The 13,572-nt window shown below is 37.5% G+C and overlaps 1 protein-coding gene and 1 non-coding gene across 2 annotated transcripts; one reads left to right on the plus strand and one right to left on the minus strand.

The window, feature by feature from the left end:
* Positions 1-5,034: 5,034 nt before the first annotated feature.
* LOC123886021 lies at positions 5,035-5,892 on the minus strand. The gene has a single exon (XM_045935358.1). The coding sequence runs from the start codon at positions 5,890-5,892 to the stop codon at positions 5,035-5,037; it is 858 nt and encodes a 285-aa protein (XP_045791314.1).
* Positions 5,893-6,735: 843 nt separating this feature from the next.
* Positions 6,736-6,842, plus strand: LOC123887768. The gene has a single exon (XR_006801766.1). It is a non-coding gene; the product is annotated as a small nucleolar RNA R71 (small nucleolar RNA).
* Positions 6,843-13,572: the final 6,730 nt, after the last annotated feature.

The following is a 13,572-nucleotide window of genomic DNA, read 5'->3' on the forward strand; positions in this document are numbered from 1 at the left end:
TTTTAGTCAAAAAAAAAACAAAACTTTCTTTTAAGTAAGTTCATAAAAATATAACAACTTTTAAGTTTTTTTTCTTCATTTTTTTAATTAAAAACCCACATTAATTAATGAGTTGGCAATTAAAAATAAATAAAAAATAAATTAATTTCCACGTGTCATGCCACGTCAAGATTCTTCCATGTCATATGCCCACTTGTTAAGCCAGGGGGGTAACGCAAAGAATCTTGACATTGCAGGGGGTAATCTCAAAAAAATATTTTGCAGGGGGTAACGCAAAACTCGCCTATTTTGCAGGGGGTATAACACTATTTACCCTTTTTTTATTTATAAAAAGATGAATTTAAAATAACTTTTACTATTTTTAATCAAGTAATCATAAAAATCATTTTTAAAATTACAAAGAAAAAATCACGTTTTTTAAAGTTAAAACAAACATGCCCTAAATTATTGAAGCAGGAGTGCATCAAGTTCATGTGTTGAATAAGATTGTTCAACATGTTCAATTCAATTTTCTTCACGTGGTGAATTGCTTTCATTCAAACGGTGGTGCACGTGGGTCAAGCATCATTGTTTCATAGTTTCATCAATACACAATTCAAGATTTTCAAATTCATCAAAATCCAATTCCATACCCAGAAATCTTTCTCTTAAACAATTTCATTAGCTCCTATGCAAATCTCGGCTCAATTACCTATGCCCATAGGGTGTTCGATCTAATGCTTCACCCAAATCTAATTTCGAATAAGACCCAACAAAACACAATTGAATATGTACTCTTTTTCCCTTCTCTAGGTTTTATCCCACTGGGTTTTACTATCAAGGTTTTTTAACGAGGCAGTTTTTTTTGTTTTGCCATTGATACAATTTTTATCTCCTTATATGACTTCTCCCTCCTTTCTCACATTTTTCAACGTTGGTTGACTAGCCAAACGAGAGTTTAATGTCCTAGCCCGATGTCTCCGGCAACGGGGTTACCCTCGGTTAGGGACCAGTTTTGGCGAAGCAATCGAACAACGAAAAGTTTTCTTCTGAAGGATGGGGACGATGTTCATCAATGGCAAACGGTGCAAGGTAGACGCAGGAAAGGATCGCAAAATAAATCAGACATTGCAACATCAATATCATTGCACAACGAACACCCAGATGATATCACGACATACTTTTTTACGAGCTTCCCGGACAGTTTCGGTGCACTTGTCATGCTCAGAGCTTTCAAATATTATGGCAACGTTACATAAGTTTTTATTCCTACCAAACGCGATGCGGGAGGTAGAAGATTTGGATTCGCATGGTTTGCTGGAGTAACGGATATCCGCGGTTTTGAATTGGAATTACACAACATCATCATCAGCCGTGACAAGATATCGATAAATTTAGTGCGATTTTGATCGGATGCGACAACGTGACTGCAAGTATACAGTCGTGTCGTGTAGTTTTAAAAGATATCGAACCCAAAGGACCAATAATCGACCTACCGTATTCTAGTGTTGCTTTGTAAATATAAGGCTAATGATTTAAAGGATTTTGATTAATTGAATAATTAAAATAAGAAAAATAAATATTTTTTAGATTTTTTATATGTAAATAAAATATTGCTAGGACATGCTATTAGTTGCTTCAGAGGGTTCAATGCTTAATTCGCGCTAGACAAACTGTTAAATTTTCGAAACTATATTGATTTAAAAATACCAGTCTCAGCTCTCGCAAATCTTGACTAGTATTATAAATTATAAAGGTGGTGCTTAACTCTCGTCCTCACACCCGCTAATAAAATACTCTTTGAAAAGCAATATAATTTAATTAACTCTAATCCCAACTCTCGTTGCGAATTAGATTTAATGTTCAGTTTTTACTATCTAGTAGAAATCTCACGCTCTCGCTCTATTGATTTTTACTTTAATTAATTCTCACTCTCGTTACGAATTATAGTCAACGTTTAATTAAAAACTGCTTAAGAAAATAAAACAGTTGTCAGTTTTCAAGAATTATATTTGATTTAAAAACACTAATCTCAGCTCTCGCAAATCTTGACTAGCGTTATACTTAGATAAAATAAATGCTCAGCTCTCACGCGCTCACTTACCTATATAAGTACCTTTGAAAACCAATATAAAACTCATTAATCCTAAATAGCTCTCGCGGACTTTAGAACTAACAGTCAGTTTTAACTATCCGACCCTAAACCTCAACTCTCGTCAATGTTGGTTTATTGCCTTTAAAACAATCCTCACTCTCGTGACGAATTATTTGAAAACCTATTTATTTAAAACCGGTGGTTGAAAACTATTAAGCACGAATTAACTACCGAACCCCTATTAGCTACTAACTACACATCCTAGCAATGCTAAATTTAGCTAGACATAACTAAAAATAAAGACATAAAAATAAAATAAGCAAATAAATAAATAGACATAATAAAAATAAAAACAAAAATTAAAAGCATAAAATAAAAGCAATAAAATAAAGACAAGAAATAAATAAGACCATAAAATAAAATAAGAACCTGAAATAAAAAGAAATCTCGAGTACGGATTCCGACAGCGTAACGGTAGGAAATAATAAAAAAAACTTATTAAATTCTCAACGGAGAATAAAATAGTACTAAACTCTCAACTTTAGAGAAGAAAACCTTGTGGTACTAAGGCTAGTTCTCAATTCTCCAAGTCAAGTGTTATATTTTTGAGTGAAGAGAATTAGCCTATTTATACTAAAATACAAGAGGGGGGGGGAATGGTTTGGCCGATGTGGGACTTTGTCAAGTGTGGCGAACGCCACACGATTTGAATCAAATTGGATGGCCAGGATGAAGAAAGTGGCGACCGCCACTTGGTGCTAGCTGGTGAGCGCCATTTGCTCCTTGCTGGCGGGCAGCATTTGTTTTTCCTTGTGGGCTTGGCTGCACGTGGCTTGGGCTGCACTTGTGTGGCTTGGCTGCACTTGTGTGGCCCATTTTGTCCATTCTTGCTCTTTTTTAGTCTATTTTCGCTCCTTTCTTCAACTCGTACACTTTTTATCTGTTTATTTAAAATATGAGAAATAAGTAACTATTTATATAGTAAAACTTCGGAATCGAAATAAAAACATATAAAATATAATAGTGAATTAACTAAATAAATAGCATCTTTTTAGGTGTATCAAACTCCCCTAAACTTGAACCATTGCTTGTCCTCAAGCAATTTAGCTTGCATATAGAAAACATTTGAAATGCGAAGAAACTTACACACACAGACTTAGAGAAAAATAACATCACAAGTACTCATACGTGGTCAGAAATTCAAATCGGCTAAGATTAATTAGTTAGGTTCTTTATACAATCAAGAAGGGTATTTCAACGACACACAAAGTTCTCCCTCTTATACATATCGAATTTGGATCATGCCGTTGTACTAAAATCTAAATCTTCTCCTTTGTTTCATCCTTTTTCATTCTAGACAGTCACATTAAGACCCTTTATCTATGTCACACACATGGTAAGAAAATCGGTTAGCGTCTTTATTCATCTTTTTCAACTCGCAATTAGCTTGATGATGCAAATTTTTTTGTATGAGCAATAAATATATTTTTTTTTCAAGGTTTAACCGTATTACCACAGTATGACCTTATATTATTTTTCTTTCTTTCAAGGTTTAACCGTATTACCACAATATGACCTTAAAAATTTGCTTAGATGATTCGCTTATATTCATCGACAAACCTACTTAATGTGTGACTTTATAGATGGTGTCTGACTGGATAGATAAACTACTAAAGGATTCCACAAATTTAAATCAGGAGATTTTGGCACAATGGTTATTCAAATTGATATCTATACTAGGGAGACTTCTGGGTGTTGGAAAAATACCGATTTTGTTGTGAAATTCCCTAATTTCCGTAACTTAGCCTCTCGTCTTTTCTTAACCTATATACTTTCTAAGTGAGCTATTATCCTAAGTCTTTGGAAATTTTTTTAATTTGGCTCAAGAAAAGGAAAAATTTAGAAAACCAAAGAAGATACTATAAATTCAATTTTTTTATTATGCGAAAGGAAATAAAAATTCAAATAACTAAAAATTAAAAATAAATAAAGATAGTAGAATACTCCCCTAAACTTAAATCCAACAGTGTCCTCACTGTTGCGACTCAAGAGTAGAATTGGAGCGTAAAACCTGCGGTAGATCATGGGGGAGGCTGTTGATAATTTTGGAAATTGTTGAACTGAAGCCTCAAACCGCCTAGCTCTTGTATGACATTGTCGAGCTGTTGTTGACGGTGCTCTTCTGAGCTCTCCCATCTATGATAATAGCCCTTCATCTCGTGTTGGTTTTGAAGGATTTGGTTTTGCTGGGCTTGCATGAATGTCATTTGTTCCATCATCTCCTCTTGTTGTTGGTGCATGGCATAAAATAATCCATCGCGCTCTTGATTTAATTCATTTTGGGCGTGTATCTCATGTAGTACATCATCGATAGTGCTTTGCCTTGATAGGGAGGAACTACCTGCAAAAGTGTTAGAAAAATGTGTAGTGTGTGCAGGTGGAACAATGCTTGCGCCCCCACCAGCAGCAACATTTGGAGAAATGTGCGTGGGAGCTCTATTAGTCACACGATCATCAGAGATAGTCATAAAAAAAAATCAAAAATAAAAGAAAGCAAAAATTAAACAAGAATTAAAGAAAACTCATGGGTTGCCTCCCATGCAACACTTTGTTTAACGTCGGTTAGCTCGACTTCTTAACCCTTTAGATTAGTATGGTGCCTCTTCCAAACTCGCGTCCTTAAAATTATGTCCAACATCCTTAGGTCTCCATTTGAACATGTCAAACCATCTCATAGGTGTTTTCCTTTTTTTTTTTCTTTTTCTTGGAGGCAAACGGAGATGTTTTATTTTGGAAGATATTACTTTCTGGGTGGGCTTTTAGAATGTCGGGAGGTACTCGTTTAAAGGGTGGGTTATCGACCTTTGATTCAGCTATGTCGATTCTATAGCAAGAGCTTTTCTTTAAACATTTAGCTAGGTCGTCATTACCATTTTTATGAGTCGGAGGGATGAGAGTTTTTAGAATTTCAGAATTTTTGGTTTATCTTTCTCCATCTCTTTTCCACATTTTTTGATGACGTCTAACATATAGCAACTATCTTCAATGGCCGATGCGTTCATGAATTGTGTTAAGATAAATTCAACTTTTTCTTCACCTACTTCAAAGGTGAGCTTTCCTTTTTTCACATCTATTATGGCACCGGCGGTTGCTAAAAATGGCCTTCCTAAAATTATGGGTGTATTGGAATCTTCCCTAATGTCCATGACTATAAAATCAGTTGGGATAAAGAATTGACCTATACGTACTGGCACGTTTTCTAGTATACCTAGGGGGTATTTGACAGAACGGTCAGCGAATTGTATTGACATTTTAGTTGGTCTCAATTCTCCTAACTTAAGTTTTTCATATATGGGCATAGGCATTAAGCTTATACTGGCTCCTAAATCGCATAGTGCTCTATCTATGACATGTTTTTCATTGACACATGGTATGGAAAAACTTCCTGGGTCTTTTAGCTTAGGAGGCATATTATTTTGAAGTATGGAGCTACACTCGGCAGTAAGCATAACGGTTTCTTCTTCCTCGATCTTTTTCTTATTAGTTAAGATATCTTTAAGAAACTTAGCGTACGAGGGCATTTGTGTGATAGCTTCCGTAAAAGGTATTGTGATGTTTAGTTTTTGTAGAAGCTCTACAAATTTCTTAAACTGCCCTACGTTTTTGGATTGTACTAATCTTTGAGGATACGAGATGGGTGGTTTATATGGTGGGGGAGGAACGTAAGGTTTCTCTTTCTCTTTGGTTTCCTCTCCACTATCCTCCTTTTCTTTTGGTTCACTCTCCTTCTCGGTTGTCTTATCGGAATTGGGTTGCATGGCATGATTTTTAGTTCTAGGATCAGCTGGTCCATCGTATTATGTCCCACTTCGTAATATAACAGCATTCACATGTCCCCTAGGGTTTGGCTGAGGCTGGCTAGGAAATATGCCTGCAGGAGCAGAGGTAGATGCTTGTTGTTGTGCCACTTGTGCGATTTGTGTTTCTAACATCTTATTGTGAGTGGTCAAGACATCTAGCCTGCTTGTTAATTGCTTAATTTGCTCATTAGTGTGTATGTTTTGATTTAGGAATTCCTTGTTAGTTTGAGTTTGTAGGGCTATGAAGTTCTCCATCATCAATTCAAGGTTTGACTTCATAGGAGCATTTTAAGCAGGTTTTTGGAATCCTGGTGGCGAAGGAGTAGGTGCTTGGCCAGGTGCATATAAAGCGTTGTTGCTATTGTACGAAAGGTACGGGTGATTTCTCTGGTTTTGGTTGTAAGAGTTCCCTTGAGTGTAATTCACTTGGTCGGTGGGAGCTTCGGTTAGAAGTCGACATTCAGCGATAGCATGACCTTGAGCTCCGCACAACTCACAATTTTGTATTGTTGCAGCCACGGTGGCTTTGGGTGCGTTGGTTAGACTTTCTATCTTTTGAGTTAAGGCATCTTTGGGTGGTCCATGTTGCTGATTTCGTACATTCCACCTTTCGTTTGAGGTTTCTCTACTGTTGTTCTCTCGTTTCCCCACTAATAATAGTTCTGAGCCATGCTCTCGATAAGCTGATAGGCTTGGTTGTATGGTTTATCCATAAGTGCGCCACCAGCTGCGACGTCTATTGTCATTCTTGTATTATACAAGAGACCATTGTAAAAGTTGTGGATAATTAGCCAATTTTCGAGCCCATGATGAGGACATATCCTAATCATTTCTTTGTATCTTTCCCATGCTTCGAAAAGAGATTCGTTGTCTCTTTGTCTAAATCCATTGATTTGGGCTCTTAGCATAGCAGTTTTGCTAGGCGGGAAATATCTCGCTAAAAAGACTTTCTTCAACTCGTTCCATGTTGCGACTGAGTTGGATGGTAGGGACTGGAGCCAGGCTCTAGCTTTATCTCTTAACGAGAATGGGAATAAGCGAAGTCTTATAGCTTCGGGACTGACACCATTTGCCTTCACGGTATCCGCGTATTGCAAGAATATGGACAAATGTAAATTGGGGTCGTCCGTGGGGTTTCCGGAGAATTGGTTTTGTTGTACGGCCGACAACAACGAAGGTTTAAGCTCAAAGTTATTTGCTTCAATAGCGGGGGCAGCGATGCTATTGTGAGGTTCAGCTTGTGAAGGGATAGCGTATGACTTAAGTGGACGGTTTTGCGGTTCTTCAGCCATATCTGGTTCGTTAACTATATCGGGAAGAGGAATCTCTAGTTGATTTTCAAAGTTTCTACGTCTAAAAAGACGTTCGGGTTCGCTAACTAGTTGCACCAATCTTTCGCCTCTAGAGCGAGTGCTTGGCATGCAACAAACGAACTAATCTGGGTAAAATAAAATAAAATTTGCCTTAGTCTCTACGGTGTAACACCGAAGTTACGATATCGACTAAATTGGTCCCCGGCAACGGCGCCAAAAACTTGATCGGATGCGACAACGTGACTGCAAGTATACAGTCGTGTCGTGTAGTTTTAAAAGATATCGAACCCAAAGGACCAATAATCGACCTACCGTATTGTAGTGTTGCTTTGTAAATCTAAGGCTAATGATTTAAAGGATTTTGATTAATTGAATAATTAAAATAAGAAAAATAAATATTTTTTAGATTTTTTTATATGTAAATAAAATATTGCTAGGACGTGCTATTAGTTGCTTCAGAGGGTTCAATGCTTAATTCGCGCTAGACAAACTGTTAAATTTTCGAAACTATATTGATTTAAAAATACCAGTCTTAGCTCTCGCAAATCTTGACTAGTATTATAAATTATAAAGGTGGTGCTTAACTCTCGTCCTCACACCCGCTAATAAAATACTCTTTGAAAAGCAATATAATTTAATTAACTCTAATCCCAACTCTCGTTGCGAATTAGATTTAATGTTCAGTTTTTACTATCTAGTAGAAATCTCACGCTCTCGCTCTATTGATTTTTACTTTAATTAATTCTCACTCTCGTGACGAATTATAGTCAACGTTTAATTAAAAATTGCTTAAGAAAATAAAACAGTTGTCAGTTTTCAAGAATTATATTTGATTTAAAAACACTAATCTCAGCTCTCGCAAATCTTGACTAGCGTTATACTTAGATAAAATAAATGCTCAGCTCTCACGCGCTCACTTACCTATATAAGTACCTTTGAAAACCAATATAAAACTCATTAATCCTAAATAGCTCTCGCGGACTTTAGAACTAACGGTCAGTTTTAACTATCCGACCCTAAACCTCAACTCTCGTCAATGTTGGTTTATTGCCTTTAAAACAATCCTCACTCTCGTGACGAATGATTTGAAAACGTATTTATTTAAAACCGGTGGTTGAAAACTATTAAGCACGAATTAACTACCGAACCCCTATTAGCTACTAACTACACATCCTAGCAACGCTAAATTTAGCTAGACATAACTAAAAATAAAGACATAAAAATAAAATAAGCAAATAAATAAATAGACATAATAAAAATAAAAACAAAAATTAAAAGCATAAAATAACAGCAATAAAATAAAGACAAGAAATAAATAAGACCATAAAATAAAATAAGAACCTGAAATAAAAAGAAATCTCGAGTACGGATTCCGACAGCGTAACGGTAGGAAATAATAAAAAAAACTTATTAAATTCTCAACGGAGAATAAAATAATACTAAACTCTCAACTTTAGAGAAGAAAACCTTGTGGTACTAAGCCTAGTTCTCAATTCTCCAAGTCAAGTGTTATATTTTTGAGTGAAGAGAACTAGCCTATTTATACTAAAATACAAGAGGGGGGGGGGGAATGGTTTGGCCGATGTGGGACTTTGTCAAGTGTGGCGAACGCCACACGATTTGAATCAAATTGGATGGCCAGGATGAAGAAAGTGGCGACCGCCACTTGGTGCTAGCTGGTGAGCGCCATTTGCTCCTTGCTGGCGGGCAGCATTTGTTTTTCCTTGTGGGCTTGGCTGCACGTGGCTTGGGCTGCACTTGTGTGGCTTGGCTGCACTTGTGTGGCCCATTTTGTCCATTCTTGCTCTTTTTTAGTCCATTTTCGCTCCTTTCTTCAACTCGTACACTTTTTATCTGTTTATTTAAAATATGAGAAATAAGTAACTATTTATATAGTAAAACTTCGGAATCGAAATAAAAACATATAAAATATAATAGTAAATTAACTAAATAAATAGCATCTTTTTAGGTGTATCAGATTTCAACGTGTGGAAGGGGAGAGGAGATTCGATCGTAACCAGGTAAGGAAGGAGGGTAGGAGGAGCAGGAGGGGTGAAGAACAACATTACAAGGCGGCGAACGAACGATCACTAGCTGGGACTTTATCGTTTCCTTGTAAAGAGGTGCCCAGATCATTTGCCCATGCGGTCAAAACTGGCAAATTATCACGTCAACCAGGCGCACAATCCATTGTTTTGTCATATGAGGCAGCCAAGAAGGACATGGAGAAATTACAAAAGGCGTTTGTCGGGGTAGTACACGAGCCAGGTATGACGTATAACATTCAATCAGCCTTTCATATACAAGGATATTTCGGTGTCAAAGTTACCCCTTTAGGTGCAAACTTAGCGCTTTTAGAAGGACATGAGGATGGTGAAGTCGAAGCTCTAATGGAAGACGCTAAAAGATGGTTGGATCAGTGGTTCAAGGAGAATCGATCATGATGTCCCGGTGATTTAGATGCTGAACGAAATGTTTGGTTCAGGATTTATGGGGTTCCTTCCCATGCTTGGAATGAGGTTTTTTTTTTGCCCAATTAGTTAAACCATGGGGTTCGTTTATTAACGAAGATGAAGGTACGTTGAAGAAAAGCACAATGGATGTTGCACGTCTCATGATTCGCACGTCGTGTCAACAAATCATTGACGAGTTCATTGATGTTAAAGTCAATGGTGATGTTTACGATCTTCGCGTTCTAGAAGACTCTTGTGGGCCTATGCGTATCATGATTCCTCAAAAAAATGGTAACGAGGGACGAGATTCGAGCGTCGAGTCGGAAGAAGATAAGGAGGAGAAGGTTCGAAGGATGTGGACGGTGGGGGACATGGAGGAGAGAGAATCAGAGGTGGAAGAGTTATTAGCTTTAAAGTCAGCCTCTAATGCTAATATTATACAAGTTAATATCTCAGGCCCAAATTTGGGTAGTAACAATGATAAGGAGGAAGGGAAGGAAAATTCAAAATGTGTGGAGGGGGTTAGAAGCAAGGAGGATAGTAGGTTAGTGGATGGTGGTATTTTGTTAGGCTAGGAAGATGGTGCAGGTGGGCCACAACATACAGAGGTGGGTTGCTTGCAACACTAATTTATCTATCACATGTGGTGTGGTTAGAAATGAGACCCAATCTGCAGAGGTGGGTTGCTTGCAACATTTTCTAGTATCTGAAGGAGAGGGTGAAGGTCACAAAACAGGGGTGTTTCCAGTGATGGCCCACAAAATGTTTATCCTAAGTTGACCAAAGCAGGCGCAATTGGTAACCAAGACGCAAAAGGGAAAAGCATGACTCGCATTCACCCAACACCTTCAAAAGTTAGAAAACATCAACACACTATTCAACGCTTGAACTTGAAGATTCCAAATCCAGACTTATCTCTTTCGTCTTTTCGTGCTAATCCAGCCGAGGATAAGGCTTCATCTTATCGTTCTGTGTCCGAGTTCAACGGTGTAACGCGCAACCCTCCTTCGCATCATCGTCCGAGCAGGAAACCAACTTCATCTTTGTCATCGGCCAATGAGATTCTTTGATGTAATTCTCTTAGTTCGTCGGATTTTCGCAATTGCAACCGAAGATTTATGGAGAAATATGATCATGAATCGGCTCAGAAGTTATGGATGGGAGCGGCCGAGTTAGGGGTAGTGGGTGAAGAGGTGGAGGGCACCTATGTCGAAAAATTTCTCAATAATGAAAAGAGCGATGAAGCAGCGAGACGTTTGAGGGAGCAGCATAACCTTGTTTTATCATGAAGATTATGTCTCTTAATTTGACGGGGTGGGGTGACGCTTCGAAATGACGTCGACTGAGTTCGTTATTATATTCAGGTGCGTTTAATATGTCCTTATTACAAGAAACAAAAAGATCTGCTTTCACAGATTCTATGATACACGGTTTGTGGGGATATAAAGATGTTGTTTTGGTAGCTAAAGAATTCATCGGTCTCTCTGGTGGTATATGTTATCTATTTGGAACAAAGATTTATTTTCTTTTCGTTATAGCTTTACCGGTGTTGGTTTTCTGGATATTTGTGTGGAATGGAAAGATGGGTTGTTGTATATTGTGAATATCTATTCTCCCTGTTCAATGGCTGGTAAACGGAAATTATGGAAGGATTTGTTAGAGTTTAAATCAAACAATGCTATCAGAGATTGGATTTTAGGGGGTGATTTTAATGCTATATCGAAGAGCAGAGAAAGAAGAGGTAATAGTGGCAGTAGGAGTTTGTCGGAGAGGTCAGAATTTTCCCTTTTCATGGAGGCTATGGAAGTGATCGATATACCTATTCTAGGGAGGAAATTTACTTGGTTCAATTCTGATGGTTCGGCTATGAACAGATTTAATCGATTCCTTTTATCTGAAGGTTTTATTCACCAAGGAGGTATATCTAATCAATGGATCGGTGACCGCGATATTTCTGACCATTGCCCTATTTGGTTAGAATGTTCTAATCTTAACTAGGGGCCTAAACCTTTTAAATTCAATAATTGTTGGGTTGATCCTTGTAAGAGGCACAAAGACTTTTGTTATTTCAGAAAACATGAAGAGATTGAAAGAAGCGTTGAAGAAGTGGAAATCAAGATGTTTTTGGTTTTAAGGATCTGTGTATTGACAAAACAGTGAGGGATTTGAACGAGGTAGATGACTTAATTGCAAATGGGGATGTCGACCAGGCTGATTTAAACTCGAAGGAGTTGGTTAGGAATTTTTGGGAGCAAATTCATTCTAAAGAGAGTCTTCTTCGTCAAAAATCTAGAATGAAGTGGATTCAAGAAGGAGATTCTAATTCACGTTTTTCAATTCAAGTATAAAGGGGCGTCGTCGCCGTAATCAGATCGTTATGTTAAAGAAAGGATAGGCCTGGCTAGAAGGAGTGGCAGCTATTAAAAAAGAAGTGAAGAATCACTTTGTTAAGCATCTTTCGGAAGACTGAAATTCTAGACCTTTTCTTCAAGGTGTTGATTTTAATTCTTTATCAGTCGATGACAATGCTTTTCTTTTAGCTCCTTTCGATGAAGCAGAAGTAAAAGAAACAGTGTGGAGTTGTGACGGTAACAAGAGCTCGGGTCCGGATGGTTTTAATCTTCATTTTTTTCAAGGTGTGCTGGCCAATTGTGAAAAAAGATTTGAAGAACTTTTTAGATGAATTTCATGAGAAAGTTGCTTTACCAAAGGTTGTGACTGCTTCTTTTTTTATACTTATTCCAAAGAAGGATCATCCGCAGGATCTTTTTGATTACCGCCCTATTTGTTTGATCGGGAGCTTGTATAAAATTCTTTCAAAAGTCTTGGCGAATCGTTTGAAAAAGGTATTGGGAAAATTGATCTCCTCTTATCAATCGGCTTTTCTACCACAGCGTCAGATTTTAGATGGGGTGTTGGTTCTTAATGAAGTCATCGATCTCGCCAAACGTAGGAAAGATAATTGTCTGTTGGTTAAAGTTGATTTCGAACGCGCTTACGATATAATCAACTGGGGTTTCTCGGAAGGTTGGTTAAAATGGATGCGAGCATGTATCTTCGAAAGTTCAATTTCCATATTGGTTAACGGCAGACCTATTGAGGATTTTAAAGTGGGAAGAGGTTTACATCAGGGTGATCCATTATCTCCGTTCTTATTTCTTATTGTCGCAGGCTTGGCAAGTATGGTGAAGAAAGCTGTTGATGTAGTCAGGTTCAGGGGATTTAAGGTAAATGCCAATCTTCAATTCCAATTGTTACAATTCGCGGATGATACCATTATAATGGGAGAAGGCAGATGGGAGAATTTTTGGACTATTAAGTCTATACTTAGAGGTTTTGTACTGGTGTCCGGTTTAAAAATTAATTTTGTGAAGAGTAAACTCTACGGTATCAATGTGGGTGCAAGACTTCTTGAAGCTAGGGCCTCTTTTTTAGCTTATAATACGACGACAATTCCCTTTAAATTTTTGGGAATACCGGTAGGAGCTAATCCGCGAAGGAGAGAGACTTGGAAACCTATTGTGGAGGCTATGACTAAACATTTGAATTCTTGGCATAGCCGTCATTTGTCCTTCGGTGGTCGCATCACTCTGATCAATTATGTCTTGGCTAGTATACCTCTTTATTTTTTCTCTTTTTTCAGGGCTCCTTGTTGTGTGCTAAAAAGTATCGAGAAAATTCAGCGGAACTTTTTGTGGGGTGGTGGTGCAGAGAAGAGAAAGGTATGCTGAGTTAAATGGGATCAAATTTGTTTACTGATGAATCCTCATCATGACATGTTATCTGAGCATTTTTAAGGTGATTTTTAGGAAATAATGTAAAGAAGTTGAGTAGAATGATCAAAATTTAGCCGAATAATAGATTGAGTGTTG

The sequence above is a fragment of the Trifolium pratense genome, linkage group LG5, assembly GCF_020283565.1.
Source record: "Trifolium pratense cultivar HEN17-A07 linkage group LG5, ARS_RC_1.1, whole genome shotgun sequence".
NCBI lineage: Eukaryota > Viridiplantae > Streptophyta > Magnoliopsida > Fabales > Fabaceae > Trifolium > Trifolium pratense.

Coding starts and splice junctions, on each gene's coding strand:
- LOC123886021 (XM_045935358.1), bottom strand. CDS start 5,892: ATGCAACCCAATTCCGATAAGACAACCGAGAAGGAGAGTGAACCAAAA.